The sequence below is a fragment of the Theobroma cacao genome, chromosome 9 (genome assembly GCF_053813885.1).
Source record: "Theobroma cacao isolate CCN51 chromosome 9, ASM5381388v1, whole genome shotgun sequence".
Classification (NCBI taxonomy): domain Eukaryota; kingdom Viridiplantae; phylum Streptophyta; class Magnoliopsida; order Malvales; family Malvaceae; genus Theobroma; species Theobroma cacao.
Window position 1 is genome coordinate 46,132,500 of NC_142647.1, and position 17,095 is coordinate 46,149,594.

Here is a 17,095-nt window from a genome sequence, read left to right on the forward strand (position 1 = left end):
AAATTTTTAATGAAAATACAAATCAAAAGCTTAAAAAAGAAAAATATTATTAAATTATAGTAACGCGTAATTTTGTCTAGTATACTAAATTATAATAAAATGTATTTTTTATTTTGATGAAAATAATTTTTATTATAAATAAAGGGTAATTTTGTCATTAATCATTTATTTTTTTACTGTTCTAAAACTATTTTTACCAATCAAACATCAAAATGAGTTATAATAACAATTTTTATTCTATTCTATTGCAAAAACCAAATTACATAATAATCATTTTATTATATTCTTTTTATTATTCTATTTTTACAAAATAATTATTTTATTATATTTTATTCCATTTCATGAACCAAACGTGCTTATCATACTCCCACCCTTTATTGCTTCATCAAGGAAAAAGAAAAAAAAGGAAAATTTGATCTTATTTTTTTCCTTCTTTTTGCATCATAAGGGAAAAAATAGGAAATATTACTCTATTATAAGTGGAATCAATACTTCCTCTCAAAATAATATATATAATAATTGGGCACATAAGTACTATTGTTAATCTATTATTTCAGTTTTCATTTATTTAATAACGCAACGTCTATTTTACCTTTCTTATATTAGAGAAACAATAAGATTAAACTTTGAACTTCGAATTCAAAATCTAAATAAGCTAAAAATAAAGATTTTATTGTTTTCTTACTCGCTTTAATTTTACACCAAATGTTTTAAGGCAACGCCGGAGATAAAAAGAAAGTTAAAATGCTGAGACAATAAGAATTATAGATCAAAATGTCGCTTTCTCAAACCTTAAATTACAAAATAAAAAAAAATTTAAAGAAATAAGATCTCACCCATCTAAAAATGCAAAATTAGACATATTTCTCGAAAAAAAACATAAACTTTTATCAAATTGACTAACACATTGAAATTTTTATGGAAAAGAAGAGATTAATTTCGTGACAACTACATAGTAGATGTTTCAAACATTGGGATAAATATACAACCAAATCGATTTTCATCCTTGATTTTGAAAAGAGAAAAGCTCAAGCTTAAGAAAACAGAATTGTATACCAGGAGAAGCCATGATCTACTGTCAGAAAAGACAAAGTCATACATGCTTTCAAATTTCTTCAGTGACAATATCCCGTGTAAACTTTCCCCTCCTTTCCTCGGTTGTGTCCTCCTTCGTTGAAGAATGATCAATTTTCTCAGAGCTTGGAAAGCAAAAACTCTTCACAATTGACTTTCATCGCAGGTGAAACATTTTCGCCATTGCCTTGTACTTTTCTTCTGAGCCAATTTAAATAGACTCCACCTCTTTCTGCGTTTAGGGGTTTGACAAAAGAGGAATAACTCAAATTCCTCTTCATCTTCATCAATCATTTCAGCATCCAAATCCCAAGGAAACCTGCTTGACTTGGATCTGTGTCGTCTTCTCCAATCCAATCACGTCTACATGAATGCTTGTTTGGTTTTTTTTTTTTTTTTTAATATTTGAGAGTTTTTGGACTTTTCCTCTAGCTTTCCTTCTCGCAGTTATTTTGCTTTAAAACATAATTGTAAATAGATTTTAAATTTTCATAAGTCTCATAATTGTAAATAATAATATAATAAATTATATTAAAAAGATATAAAAATTAAAATAATTAGTAAAATATCTATCTATTTTGTCATGTCTAATAAATATCAATTTTCTCTTTCATGTTTTTGTTAATTTTTAACTATTTATCTCATTTTTTGTAAAAATTAAAATAATTAATAAATAATATATTCTCTCACTTTCTTCATTATTGCTTGATGAATCTCAAGTTTTTATCACTTTTCAATTTTCACAGTATTATTAATTTTTAACTATTTATTTTATTTCCAATTAATTAAAGATAATATGTATTTATCTTATTCCCAATCAATTAATAATTTTCAATTACTTTTTTTCTTATATATAAAATTAATTTTTTTTTCAATTTATGCTATCTACTTATGAATATTTTTCCTCATATACTCTTTCTTCTTTAACTTCAATAAAAAAGTCTTTTTTTTTAATTTCAATAAAAAATATTGTTTGAATATTTATTTTTAGATTTTTAAAATTATTGAACGGTTCCTAATTTGGAGTTTTGAGATGGGGTGTCTATTTTTAATATTAATTATTAAATTATAATCAACTATTAAAATATGGGTAATTTACCTCATTTTTAATATTAATTTTTTACTTTTATTCATTTGTTTACAAAAGTAAAAAGTAAAAGTTTCAAGCATATATGAAAGAAAGTTGAAACGTATTAGCTAAACTGAATTTGGTAAGATAATGAAGCAAATTTTCATTTTCCTTTTCAAGCTTGACTCTATCAACTAGTGATGAACTTCGAGAAGCGTCCAGGAATTGAACTGTGAACGGTCCCATTTTTTCAGGTCAACAGGTGCATGACTCTCTCCACTCTTGACTTCATATGAAATTTCCCTCAACATCTCAATTATATACTCTTTCCATCTTATTACATTTGTTCTTCATTGATTTGTTTTTTCTTTTATCAAATATAGTCAATTTTAGTTACTATATTTTACAAATATCATATAAAATTAAAATTAAAAAATTGAAAAGTCTAACTTTTAAATTTTAATTTTATTAACTGTTCTTATAAATGTTCTATATTGATCAAATTGAATTCATTCAATTAAAAAGAAATTAATAAAAGGAAAACAAATTAGTGCGGAAGTTATTTCTGTACCAAAATTAGCAGATGATTAATTGGCATTAAAAGTCCGGTCAGACCAGCCTAGACTGTAAATGTTAAGAGGGACTGAATTATCAGGCGATCATTTTTCTTCTTAATTTGTGACATTAGTGGATTGATAACCAGCAAATCGACACACTATTCAATTGAAAATCAACATCAACATTAAATTAAAATACCATTAATTTTTTTTTTTTTGTTTACATTCATCAACCCAACAACAAGCAGCAACAACCGGTTACAACCACCATCTAAGCCACACCCTACACAGGTTGACCGGCCGGCCGGCGAGACCCAAGTGTCAATCTAATTCATGATTTTTTTAAAATGACCCAATTCTCGAATTGAAAACATAATCAGAAACAATTTTTTTTTTTGAAATTCATATTTTCTGAAGCTTCTCACCCTTGACAACAGGGTTAGCTTTAGCAATCTGCTCTTTTCCCATCTCTTTGAAATCAAAGGTACAATCGTGTTGTTCAGGGTACCTATGAGTCCCACAGAAAACCATCCCACACCTGCAGGTGAACCCCGTGAGGCCAACGCGCTTCTTGCAAGCCAAGCATCTGTTGGGTCTAACTTGAATCTGAATTTCCTCCACCTTCACTTCTTCGTCCGTTTCCACCTCCTTCATTGGCAAGGAACCCGAAAATGGAGATGATGAGATCGATGACGATGACGGCAACGAAGAGAAAGGCGAAGACAGAGGAACGAGGGTTTGATTGATGGCTTGTTTGGCGGAGGAAGATTGCTGTTTCTTAAGCTGGAGATCGCGGTAACATTTAGAACAAAGATTTTGGGTTGCAGGACTTCCGAAAAATCCACAGTTGTTTGCGCATAGCTGTGGTGCTTGACTTCTATATTCTTCCGCCATATCTTTTTCGATTTCTTTCAAACCTAAATAAGAAAAAATCATTTAGCATATAAAAATAAAAAACCAAAAAGAAAAGTAAAGCATAGATTTTGGAGGAAACTTCACCTGAGCCGAGAGTTTCAGAGAGGAGAAGAGAGGGGAGAATCAAAGGATAAATGAAACCGATCTCTAATGTTCAGTAGGAAGAAAAAGACAGAAAAGAAGTAAACGAGGAAAGGCAACGAAGGAAAGGAATCGCTCTCTCTCTCGAAAAAAAATAAGAGGGAGAAGGATTCCTGGTCCTGGTTGAAGATTCCACACACTTTCTTTTTTATTTTTTTTCTTCTTAGGTCAAATTACGCGTTAAATATACGGTTTAAATTAAATTTCGTCTAATTAAAAATTCAATTACCAAAATTTCCAGGTGGCTCTGCCTACCTATATAATAGCCGTTTAAGCTACGTTAAAATTTGCTTTTTTTTTTTTAATAAACATATATTATAGTTAAGACTCCAATTTGGACCAAGGTTGGAGACGGCAGTACGAGAAACCGAAGGGTGGAGACATGGGGAGGAAGGAAGGTGGAACCTTGACGTGGACGTGGGTCCCGACTGTAGTTGGTAATGACAAATGAGAAAATCTTAAGCCGCCCCTTTTTTAAACAGGGTGAAGGGTAATTAATTTGGGTGAGTGAAGATCACGTAATCAATTACGTCGCTAATCATCACGTGTCGCGTGTGAAAGTGTGAACCAACGCCGGCCGGGCCGACGACACGGAGAAAAGCTACGCGATTCTTAACGCGCCTTCAGATCTAAGGATAAAAAGTAAGAGTAAAGGTAATATATGTGAACTACGAACTAATTTTTAAGTTCGCCATTTGAAAAAGCTAATCACAAAAATTAATTGAAGTATATAAATGATATAAATATAAAATATTATATAATATTTAAAAAATTTTAAAGTAATTTAAAACATTAAAGTAAATTTTTATTTTTATTATATTTAATTAATTTTTTATATTTTTTATTTTAATAAATATTAAAATATCACCTGTGTATCATTGAGGTGAAAAGTAAAATATGTTAAATGATTATATATCACAATATTATTTTTTATAATATATTAATCTATCTTTTTTTTTTATCCTTTTTTTCTTTTAATCGGCTACCCATCCATGGAGGGTGGGGGTAATATACTAATATATTTTATTAATATTATATGACATAAAAAGATAACAAATATTTTAATTAATAATAATTAATTAATCATTGATTATAAAAATTTATTTTATTTAAAATAAAATTAAAAAAAATTAATTAAATGTAATAAAATTTAAAAATTTATTTGAATAGTTTAATTTTTTAAAAATATTATGTAAAAAAAATTATGTCTAATTGGAAAAATTAAAATTATTTGTATCATTTTATTTCCGAAATCTTTTATCATTTCCCTTTACATAAGCCCATAATTATAGCTAAACCCTTACTCTGCTTTTTGATGATCATGGAATGACTTGATACTAGGAGAGTTGAGATCGAGAACCCCGGCCGCGTCACCAACCTTGTCTTGTTGCAGTAACCAACTAAGACCAGTTTTAAGTATCAACACAAACTTTCAAGCTACACCTTAACGTTTGCCTCAGTGTTAGGGCATGTTTATCCTTTGTAAAGAGTTGGACCCTAATCCCTTCCAACCCGATATCAGAAACACGCTGAACTTCGAGCTTAAAATTTGTAGACACCATTAGCTGTAGGTTTTGCAATTCAACAAGGGAAGCAAACGGTAATCTGTAAATCAATTGGAATAAATGTTCTGCAAAAACATAGAACGTCACAGCACATTTGTTGAAGAAGTGATACCAAATCATCAGTTGCACCATTTTATTTCAGGGTTGTGAGAATTGTTTGAACAGCAAGTCTGCAGAACTGGCATACTCGAAAACTTTCCAGCACATTGACTGGAATGCTAAATGATTCAAATGCAAGTAACATGACAATCATTTATCACACATTGTGCTGTTGTGGAAAATTTAAAGTGTAATTATCAGACAAAATTCCAGTTTACAGCCATGAAAGCAGCAGCATCATAGTGTCAAACACTGCTCTCTTCTACGCAACGGAGAATCAGGTTGAAGATTAGTGAATAGAAAATGATAGAATAAAATGACCTAGTTCGTTACAGCGACGATATATGCATTCCAAGCATCTTCTTGTTGGAAACTTTTGACCTCTTCATACTTTACATCTCGCCCAATGCCAAATCCCTCAGTACATCTGATTTCACTGGTGTCTGGCATCTTTCGAAGCCAAAAATGGACAGATTGAAATCCAGCCTCTTCTAAGCAGTCCTTAATCTCCGGCAATGACCACCTGCATGTGTGAACCACCATATTTTTGCATTCATGATAAGTTATTGAAACACTAGGCAAAACCTGGACATCAACATGCCATTTTAATCAAGAAAATAACAGAACTTACAGCCTCCAACTATATGAAAATGCATGGCGGAGTTTTTTCTGCTGCTTTTGAAGATGAAAGTGGAGACTAATCCTTGTTTTTCGTTCAATGATGTCAAATTCAGCTTGCTCCAAAGTATACTGCACATATTGCGATCAATGTTATCGTAAGGATCTTATCAGATGAGATATTCCTTGAAATATTGAAGGCATCAAAATGGAAACACAGATTCCACTTTCTACTTCATTTAAGACCTTCAATTTGAAGCTTATCAACCTACACTTTTGCACAGATGAAAACAAACCAGAAATTGAACTAATAAAAAAACTTTTGTTATGCCTCAAAGAAGTTAAATCCTTAAAACCTGAATATGCCGTGGAAAGATAGATCAAATACATACTATTTTTTATGTGTAATCCTTAAACGGTACAGAACATTAACATGATTGTATGGGCAGAAAGATCATACCGTAAAATTGGGAAATCTCCGCTGAAGTCTTAATGACTGCTCTGATGATGTACCACCATATAAATCCATCACAAATATACCACCCTTTCTAGACAAGGCTTCAAGAACATGCTTGAAATACAAAACCAGTTCGACACGTTTATGGAGACAACAACAGCTGTAGTTAAAAGCACATACAATGTCTCTTGCAGGTATCTCGGATTCTGCCTCTATGAACTCTTCATTGGATGAAGCAGTAGAGCCCTCATGCATGTTAGGTTCTATTGCAGCAATCTTGGAATTATCATCACTTTCCTCTAATTGAATGTTCCTTATCAGCTCTTGGGGCTTGAAGCTGACTAATTTTGCCTGACGAGGTTTCAAGACATTCCCATGAAAGAGGGATATTCTAGAATACCCATCAGCCCCAACTTTATTGATGTTGTTCTCCAGGCACCATTGTAATGCCTCAAGGTCCAGATCCAATCCTACAGCAGTCCGCCTTGAATCAGTGCGGAGCCATTCTGTACTGTCAAACAAACAGAGTAAATTCTCAGTGCTGGTAATTTCCAACTACTTTGCATTGCAAACAACCAAACATTTTGCCTTGTAGAAAAAACACCAGCACATTCTATTTTGAAACAATTCTTATGCATCTTAATCATTAAATTACGCAAGAACTATAAGGTGACTTACCAATTTGAATGAATAGAATTTTAAGAGGTTAGACACATACCATTTTGGACTGATGTATAAATGATCTGATGCATTAACAAAAATGCCCACAAGCAAAGCTACCATATTCTTTAACCAAACTGTAACATCCATATATTGCAACTTATCAGACACAGCAAAGGAGGAAGTATTTTAATTACTAATACTATCTGAAGTAAAGATCAGGAGAGCCACAGGTGCTTCAGTAATCAGTACTGCCGTTGCCTTACATCTGATCAGAAACCACAGAGACAGTAACCAGTTTCCCAGTAATATTTCCTTTCTAAGGTGTTTGACAGAAGACCTGCTCTATAAGCTTTAATTCAACATAAGACATGACGCAAGCAACATATACAAAATCAAAACTAAAATCCCAATGGCAAAGCTTGGGGTGACGTATATGAAGAATTCGCTAGCACCCTGAAATTATTCACGAGTCTCTTAATCTATTTGGTCAATTTGCAGGATTCAAATAACTAAGATACTGTTTATTAGCTATAAAAATGTTGGTAAAAAACGGTAAACATACCTAAGAAGTGCGGTGCCGCAGAAATCTTCTTGGAGATGCAGAGGCAACCTTCCACCCACATACATCAAAAAGAACTTCTGCAGATAGCTTATATCTCCTTTCGGTGACTGCATTCGATACACAAATTACTTTCAATATAACAAGATACAACCAACAAACAAACAAGAAAGAACCAACCTTTCCATTACCTAACACGTTTAATCAGCTACTCTACTGCATTTTTACTTCTCCAACTAAAGAACAAAAATGAAAATTTAATCCAGGAGCTACTGAAGCATTTAGCTTAGGCTTTCTAAACTAACCTGACAAGACAAAAAATTAAAACTTTTCTTTTCCACCCATTTCTTAAAATTCTCTCAGCAATAAAACAGAGCAAAAAAGATCAAACTTTGGGGGTGATGAGGGAGACCATCACCTGTACAGATTGCTGGTAAAGAAGGAACTTTGATGGCATTTCCGTTGATGGGTTTGGGTCATTCTCTTCTTCTGGTTCTTCTTCTTCCTCTTGCTGTCGTTCTTCAGAATCTTGAGATTGTTGTTGAAAATTATAGGTTTCATCTTCATAATCATCATCGTGCTGGGCAGTGTAGTAAGAGGCTCCTCTTTGACTGGTTCTTTGTTGGTGCCTTTGTTTCTTGTCTCTCTTTCCCATTCTTTCTTTCTCACCCTGTCTTTTACCCGCCGCCAAGCTAACAGCCTAACAATAGCGCCCCGCTCGCCCTGAGCTATTTTTCTTTTAGGAGATTTGAGTAAGACAAAAATAAAATGTTTAAGGATTATTTATTATTAAGTTAAACCAAACTCCATATTTAATTTTTTTAAGACTTAGAAGAGATTCATACTCTCTTTAAACAGAGATTTAGGCATCAATAAATTAATCAAATGCTGGAATACTAATCATTTTATTATATTCAAATCCTAATTTTACCTATATTACTAACAAGGGTAAAGAATTTCTACTATAAAAAAAAGAAGGTAAAAAGTAAAGGAATATTGTCATATATACTAATGATGGAGTTTATGAATTTTATAACTGGGGTTTATGTAACTAAGGTATTTACTTTATAATATATTAAGTTATGTTTATAATTTAATGGATATACCACAATTATATATTTTTAAAAATTGAAATTAGAAAAAGAGAAAAAAAAAGAAAAAAGAAAAATAAAAAGCCTCCACCCTCATTGTTATTAAGTTATTATGAAGGAACCTTCCTCTCCAAAACCTTTAACAACTGCACAAAAGGGACATTAAAAAGAAAAAACAGGTAAAAAATATTAAACAAAAGGGTGGCACAGGGTACAGTTTGAACTTGTGCTAAGGCATAGGGCAATTAGGCAAATAGAAAAGAAAAAAAGCAAAATAAGAAATAAATAAAGAAAAAACTTGTACACTAATTAATTAATATTCCACACGCTTACTTTCGAGCCTTGACGATCAAAAATCCAATCTTTCTCTCCCCTTCCTCTCTCTCCTTCCTTCGAGCCCTCTTTCCAAATCTCAAAATCTCCAGAAACCCATTTGAGGAAAAAAAATTTAATCTTTCATCGATCCCATGCAAATCAATTGAGAAGATAAAATACCCAGAAAAAAGAACCCTTCGAAGAAAGAAATGTATAGCAATTTCAAAGAACAAGCGATAGAGTACGTTAAGCAAGCGGTACAAGAAGATAATGCAGGCAACTACATCAAAGCCTTTCCTTTATACATGAACGCACTCGAGTATTTCAAGACCCATTTGAAATACGAGAAGAACCCCAAAATCAGGGAAGCGATTACCCAGAAATTCACAGAGTATTTGCGTCGGGCCGAGGAGATCCGTGCCGTTCTCGATGAAGGTGGGCCTGGACCGGCTTCTAATGGGGATGCTGCTGTTGCCACGCGCCCTAAAAGTAAGCCCAAGGATGGTAGTGGCGGTGGAGAAGGCGGTGACGGGGAGGATCCGGAACAGGCTAAGTTGAGAGCTGGGCTTAATTCGGCTATTATTAGGGAAAAGCCTAATGTCAAGTGGAATGATGTAGCTGGATTGGAAAGTGCTAAGCAGGCTTTGCAAGAAGCTGTTATTTTGCCTGTCAAGTTTCCTCAGTTTTTTACTGGTTAGTTTTTTCTTAATGGATTTTTGGTGCTTTTTTTTTATTAGTTTCTGAGGAAGATTTTGGGTATTCAGCTATAAAAGTTGTGGCTTTAGCTTGATTTTCATAATTGGTAGTGGATAATAAAACGGGGTAATTGTTGATTGTGAACTACTGGGGATCTTTTTTTGGTTTTATGGGTTTTTCTTGATAGGCTTTGTTGAGGGTGATTTTGAGCTTGTAGCTATAAATTTAGTCCTGTGCTTGATTTTGGCAGTAGGTAGTGGATAGTGAAATGGGTTAGAGAAGAGGTTGTAATTTTAATGGGAAGAAAGATGTAATTTTGGTGTTGATATAATGATATTTAATATTATTAGGATTATCACGTTTGTTTGTTTAAGTTGATTGTGGTAATAGAGAGTGCCTACTTTTGTTGCATTATAAACTAATTGTTGTGATTTTTGTTGCTTGAGATTGTTAGTCCTAAAGGTGAAATGAAGATGTTAGATTTCTGAATTTTTGAATATCTATGAGTTAGATCTGCTTTCTTTGTTGTTTTTATGAAAACCATATCTGTTATATATCTGTTGGACTTTTCCTGTTTAATGCAGTGAGATTTTATGCAATTTATTAATATGGCTACTTGTGGTGTATTTTGCTGTCATTTCCTGGCAGTGCTTGAATTGATTCCTAGAATAGTAAAAACAACAAAGCAAGGTTTCGCTTACTGATGAGCTGTTGACAGTAAAGGAGTTAATTTGAGAATGGATAGTTGCTTCTGCATTTGCTTTTATTTTTTTCTGTTATGTTGCTTATCTGATGGTTATGTTTGTTAACTGACAAAATTCCTACTAACACTATCATCATCTTAATGCTCAACTTCTTGCAACACGTAAATGTGACAAGCTACCTCTGACATCACCTTGTTGAGACCTGCTTGCTGCCTCTGTTAGTGTCAATTTCTTGCTAGAAACTGTTGCTTGCACTATCATAGCCTCTACCTCTGTTTTTTGAAGCTGTTACCATTGCCATTTTAATCATGTGAGACAAAAATTAATATGGCTTTGAAAGTAATATGGAGTTGTTGAATTCAGCTTAAACTCAGCTCATTTGCTGTCTGTCTGAAATTTCCTCTTACGATATGGAGTTAATCAAAGTAACGTGTGGGATTAGTGGAGGTTTTGTGTTATGGTAGGAAAAGAGCTCCATCTTCTACCAGTCTGGATATCTTTCACCCTTTTTTGTATTGATGTGTTTGGATATCCTCTTGGCCTTGCTAGAATAAAAAGTTGGTATGATTTGAACTGCTAGTTTGCTTGAAGTCTATCATCGGGTTGTGCTGTGGAGAGAAACTCACTGAATCTAATTTGTTCTTCCCTTTTAGCTGTTTTTTCAACAATTCTATTCATTTCCATTTTCAACATTACATATGCAGGGATATTATTGGATTAATTTTGTTAAAGTTTTCCTACTTGTTCTCTCTTAGGAAAAAGAAGACCATGGAGAGCTTTTCTGTTGTATGGGCCACCCGGTACTGGAAAGTCATACTTGGCCAAGGCCGTGGCAACTGAAGCAGACTCTACATTTTTTAGGTAATTAATTGATTGGCACATATTTGGCCTCTTTACTTGTCATAAGAACATATTCACTGATTATCTGCTTAGTTTGAAGCTTTTTCACTTTTGTTAACATTTAAGATGCATATCATGAAATCAAAGAGGAAAAAGTCACCATGTTATCTTGTGTGTGTTATCTAGCCTTTCCCGTGTGCTGCAGCTGCCACTTTTCTTTTAGTGGGATAAAGGGAGAGGTGGCAGAAGTAGGGACTCCAGTATGCATCCCTGTATTGCAATGTCAAATGGGTGGCAGTGTTTAGATGTTGTGGTTACAACCTATATCTGCAGCAAGAACTCTTTGAGCTGTTAATGTCTTTTGGCTTTCTGTACTGCAAGCTTTCCCACCTTTTACTCCTCACTCCAACGTTTCTTGTTCTGTTAAGTTAAATTTACAACTCCGGTGCGTGAATAGTCATGTGTGAATCATCTGTGATATCTATCACCAAATAACTGTCATGCAGCCATTGCAGAGCTCCATAATTTTCATGTGATTTTTATTGTCACTGTCTAGGATTTTATATTATGAATTCTAGGGATTGTGTCATTAGACTGAATTATATTTTACCTTTTTTTAACCTAGGGTTTATTGTATTAATTTATTGAGTTTATATTCTAGGAGTTTTAGGCTTTTAGGCTGGTTTTCTTGGAATCTAAGGTGATCGTATTCTTGTAGTTTTATGTCATGAATCCTAATCCTGGTGAATTTGAGAAATAGGGTAGGAGTCTCTGTAAATACCAATATAATCTGCATATTTCTCTAGGCTTTTGATTTTTGAAATTATGTGCATTTTGTTTTACTGAGCACGGATGCCTAGTGTAATTGTATTCTCCTCCTCTCTGGTGATCTTCTTTGTCTTTTCTTGATCTCCATTGCTGCATTGCTTTTGGGTTACCGCCGCTGTCACAGTTAATCACGTCCATTTATCCTTTTTCTTCTCTTTTATGATCTAATCAGATCCTGTTTTTTATAGTTTTCAAACTCTCAAATCTTGCATATTTTGACACCAATTCGCACCGCTAAGCCTTTAAAACACATCAAGTAAATCCTAGTTTTGGTGCTGCTGAGAATTTCAGCGAGTGGCTTAATCAGTTTTGGACTTTTCTGCACTAACACTTGATCACATCAAAGTGCTATTTCATTCACAAATCTTAATTTGGATATTCCTACTCTGGTTAGTTTTCCTTATTTTCCAACCCTAAGTCCCTCAAGATAATGACATTGAAAGATTACCACAAATCTGTCCTACATCAAGTTGTAATGGTAATTATATTAATTACAGTAATAACAGTAGTAAGAATTGAAATAACAATGATAAGGATTTTACAATGTTTGCTCCAAGGTCCATGTATAATTATTATAGCCCTACAATATATAATCTCCACTGATGTGAAGATCTTTTATTTTTTGTGATTTCATTTGCACATAAAAGTGTTGTTTGTATAGTGCAGAGTTGATGTGAGTTTTACAAATGTTACTGTTGATGCATCCTGCTATTCCATTATTATATATTAGCATATGTCAGGAAGATGGATTATGGGATTTGTGACTCCTGTGATATTAAAGCATATGCTTTGAAAAAGATTATATCTAGGGACTAAGGATGGTTGCTGGAAATCAAATGTAATCTTGAAGATAGTTAGCAATTGTGCTAACAACTTCCATGTAATTGAAGTCAGACATGTAGTCACTACCTGTCAATTCTGGTCATGCTTGCTCTTCATTTCTCAAGTTAGTTTGATTGCTCAATACTCACACTGCATCTCTCTCGTGCTTATTAGTTTATATTATTTGTAACAATTATCTTAAAATTTCAATATTTTGCTATCTTTGTCACTTATAAAGACATGAAAATTGTTTCTTTCTAGTGGTATGCTTTTGCTTTGAGATTGTAAGACTAGGCTTGCACCTATGAAAGTTGTTGATATTAATATATTAGGTAAGTTAATCTTTCTTGCTCACATTTGGTTATCTTTTCAAACATTTTTGGGTTAGTTAATAATCTATATATCTTTGCTCTGTTTATGTGCATATATATTAGGTTTTTGCTTGTTTCTCTTTAAAATTTTAATCTTTTCTCCCTTCGTTTCTTCTAGTGTTTCATCATCAGACCTTGTGTCGAAGTGGATGGGGGAGAGTGAAAAGCTGGTTTCAAACCTTTTTCAGATGGCTCGCGATAGTGCTCCTTCCATCATATTCATTGATGAAATAGATTCCTTGTGTGGGCAGCGTGGAGAGGGCAATGAGAGTGAAGCGTCAAGACGTATCAAAACCGAACTTCTTGTGCAGATGCAGGTATTTGTTATTGTGGTGAAAGTGCTAAGAAGAATTCTTAAATTTTCTTTGCTCAGATTTTCAATATGGTATTTTCTCATGATTTACATTCTTATAATGTCTGAACAGTTTCCAATATCTCTTCAGGACTTGCTGTCTATTCTAGGTCTTGTTTTGAGTTGTTCAAAAGGATAGTTTGCATTTCATAAAAATTTAATACTAGCCAAATAGTCTTTTATGAAGTTGGTTAAGTCCAATATTTGAAGACCGTTTGACCCATTTACCAAAGACGTGCAAGATAAGCTAATTACTTTGGTAGTTTATGATAACACAAATTCTCATTTAATCTTTTATATTTGGAAGAACTTTAAGGGTTTATGGTTTAGAGTTTATTCAATATATATTTATGTAAGATATTTATTGTTTCCGTATTCTGCTCTGTATCGTAATTTTTTGTGAATTTCCCCATTGCCATATTTTTGTTACATGGTGCTCATTTCTTATTTATGTCTGTTCTATGATTGTGACTAGTAGGTATATGATTCCCTCCAAGATTTCAATCTTAATAAACATATTTTTATACCTTGTGCTTTTTATGTTTTAGGGTGTTGGACATAATGATCAGAAAGTCCTAGTTCTTGCAGCAACCAATACTCCCTATGCACTTGATCAGGTAAGGGAGAATATTAGAATATAATTTTCATATATTCATCTTGAATCAGTAGAGTTGGATGCCTTTTACTAATCAATTGTTCTTATAGGCCATCCGCCGGCGTTTTGATAAGCGCATTTATATTCCTCTCCCAGATTTGAAGGCTCGGCAACATATGTTCAAAGTACTTGACCTTATCCCTGATGTTGTCCTCCAAAATATTGAGAAAAAAGAGAGAAAAATGCTTGGTTTTTTGTCTTCTATTTCACAATATAATCTATTTATCACTTTTGCTTTTTGACACGGCTGCATTGTTTTGGTAAAATAAATTACAACAGGTGCATTTAGGTGACACTCCTCACAACTTGACTGAAAGTGATTTTGAAAACTTAGCTCGCCGGACAGAGGGGTTTTCAGGGTCCGACATATCTGTTTGTGTAAGTGCAACACCTATATGAGATGCTTGATCCTTATCTCTTCTTCTTCTCCTTTCTCTGAATTCTGTCTTGGCAGTGAGTCTTACTATGAAAGGAACAATATAGAGTAGCTCACTTCTGTGCTTTTTTACTTGTTTAATGTCTTGACAGGTTAAGGATGTTCTTTTTGAACCTGTTCGTAAAACCCAAGATGCCATGTTTTTCTACAAGACACCTAATGATATGTGGATGCCATGTGGACCAAAGCAACCAGGTGCTGTCCAAATTACTATGCAGGAGTTGGCAGGCAAAGGACTTGCGGCACAGGTATGGAGTTGCTTGAGATGCAAAGTAGTTGAACTTGCCTTTGTGTCCCTCCTGCCCCTGTATACGTTTGGAGACTCCCTTGTTTTGTGATTGTTTCAGTGTGCATTTGTTCATGCTTTTGGAGAATGCGTGGAGATGAAGTGTTTGGAGTGTGTATTTAGTAGTTTACTATGTCTAAGGTGTGATTATCTTATAATGAAGTCATCACTGAGATAATCAAGTTAAAACTTAAAAACCATATAATTTAACAAACATGGTAAACAAAATTAAAATAAGAAAAGAAATTTCATCAGATATTTCAGGAGACACATTGGAATATTATAACCATTTTGTTATGCAATAAATATATCTATATAGTCATTTGTGATGTTTGAAGCAATTAAAATTGCCTTTTCATTGATTAATTCCCATGCAGATCCTTCCGCCTCCTATTTCCAGATCAGATTTTGATAAGGTGCTTGCAAGACAGAGGCCAACAGTGAGCAAAGCTGATCTTGAGGTCCATGAAAGATTTACAAAGGAGTTTGGAGAGGAAGGCTGATGGATTGCTGAAATTGTCACATTGATCTACACCAGTTGTGAGTGCAATCACTGTGATTTGTATTTTATTAATAACTGCTGGATCATCCAAAGAATTGTCTCTCTATTTAGCTTCATCAATCGGGGAAGGTGACTTGACTTCCCTTTTTCCTGTAATCAGATGGACGAACGTTTGACACTTAATTGAATTGCTTGTCTTTTACGGTGTAAAGAAGATTACTAAGAAATTTGGCTTAAAAATGCTTGATTAGGAGTTGTGCCCGTTCTGTGCCAATACTTGACGGCTGGTTTTTTGCCATCTAATTATCTGGTTTTGAAATGATTTGAATTTTCAGGTATCATTTGGAGCGTTTGCTATTGCTGTCTACCAGTTAAGAGTATGGTTGGAACGGTGGTTTGGGCCTTGGGGGGAATAGGAAGGAGGGGAAAGGGGTGGGGTGGGGGATAGAGAGGTTTTTTGGGTTTTGTAGATGAGAATTTGGTCCCTAAGCAGGCTTATATCTTAATAAATTCCCAAATTCATGTAGAATGATTGGTCTTCGGTGCGGAACATGTTATGTATGCATGCTCACAATCTACTATGAAATGTGTATATAATTGAATTCCCAAACCCCTTTGCTTGATAACCTTGGTGCTTGATGGCTGAGTCAAAACTCTCAAGCTTTGCTTCATGCTTTGACTTGGTAGTGTTAGGATGTATTTCCAAGTGTCATTCCCTGAAAGATGGGTTCAGTTCTTTAACCACGAATGCAGTTTCGGAGTCAAAAAATACAGATGAAGAAGAGCATTGTTTACGTGCGTATCAGATACATTCATTTGCTTGAAAAAGAATAAAATGAAACGGCGCACGCATGCCTCACTTACTCTTATGGTTTTGAGCTAAGATTTTAAATTTGATTGAAATGCTCTCCTTTTGTGTCGAAGAAAACCAAATCTATTTCACTTGGATTGAGTTCAGCTGTTGATCATATTGGTTATTAATTTACGTTAATCTACTAATTTGAATGGACATTAAAATTTGCTTAATCGACACAATAAATCAAACTAAAAAAGAAGCAACAGAAATAATGTCGAGTCAAGTGGCTTGAGAATAACAAAGGACGGTGCTTAAAGAATGCCCTTTTCTATCAATAGCCAAGGATACAACGGTTTTTCAGGGAATTTAAACACCTCGGATATGTTTCTTTTCTGTGTTTTGACAAAGAATCCTTCGTAGGAAAATCAATGCATCATTTTAAAGGATTTGAATACTGTCTGAGAGTTGGTCATTTATGCATAAAACTCAGAATACAGACATCTCAAGTTAAACTTCCATTCGGGATTTGTTTCTGATGCCACTTTTGCTGAACTTTGATGCTTCAGAAAACGTATTTTCTTGTTTTCTGAACATCATCCAATGGAATACTTCCAATAAGTGGACTCTGTTTCAAAGGGAATTCATGATCCTATTTGAAAACTAACTGAACGAAAGGATACAAGG

The 17,095-nt window shown here is 33.7% G+C and overlaps 3 protein-coding genes across 4 annotated transcripts; 1 reads left to right on the forward strand and 2 right to left on the reverse strand.

The window, feature by feature from the left end:
• Positions 1–2,866: 2,866 nt before the first annotated feature.
• On the reverse strand, positions 2,867–3,877 carry LOC18590341 (A20/AN1-like zinc finger family protein). The gene is made up of 2 exons (XM_007015791.3): positions 3,700–3,877; positions 2,867–3,617 (listed from the first exon to the last, which is right to left on the reverse strand). The coding sequence occupies exon 2, from the start codon at positions 3,592–3,594 to the stop codon at positions 3,103–3,105; it is 492 nt and encodes a 163-aa protein (XP_007015853.3). The 5' UTR covers positions 3,595–3,617; positions 3,700–3,877; the 3' UTR covers positions 2,867–3,102.
• Positions 3,878–5,590: 1,713 nt separating this feature from the next.
• LOC18590342 (S-adenosyl-L-methionine-dependent methyltransferases superfamily protein) lies at positions 5,591–8,466 on the reverse strand. Its single transcript, XM_007015793.3, has 5 exons — positions 8,136–8,466; positions 7,721–7,827; positions 6,499–7,006; positions 6,052–6,170; positions 5,591–5,943 (listed from the first exon to the last, which is right to left on the reverse strand). Exons 1-5 carry the CDS (start codon positions 8,370–8,372, stop codon positions 5,742–5,744), a joined length of 1,173 nt encoding a protein of 390 aa, XP_007015855.3. The 5' UTR covers positions 8,373–8,466; the 3' UTR covers positions 5,591–5,741.
• Positions 8,467–9,129: 663 nt separating this feature from the next.
• Positions 9,130–16,144, forward strand: SKD1 (AAA-type ATPase family protein). 2 transcript variants are annotated; one of them, XM_007015794.3, is made up of 9 exons: positions 9,130–9,816; positions 11,279–11,384; positions 13,503–13,701; positions 14,285–14,353; positions 14,442–14,516; positions 14,671–14,769; positions 14,920–15,075; positions 15,491–15,653; positions 15,951–16,144. In XM_007015794.3, the coding sequence occupies exons 1-8, from the start codon at positions 9,333–9,335 to the stop codon at positions 15,614–15,616; spliced, it is 1,314 nt and encodes a 437-aa protein (XP_007015856.2). In that variant the 5' UTR covers positions 9,130–9,332; the 3' UTR covers positions 15,617–15,653; positions 15,951–16,144. The 2 variants fall into 2 exon arrangements, with proteins under 2 accessions (XP_007015856.2, XP_017983482.2); XM_018127993.2 differs by lacking the exon at positions 15,951–16,144 and having other exon boundaries at positions 15,491–15,865.
• Positions 16,145–17,095: the final 951 nt, after the last annotated feature.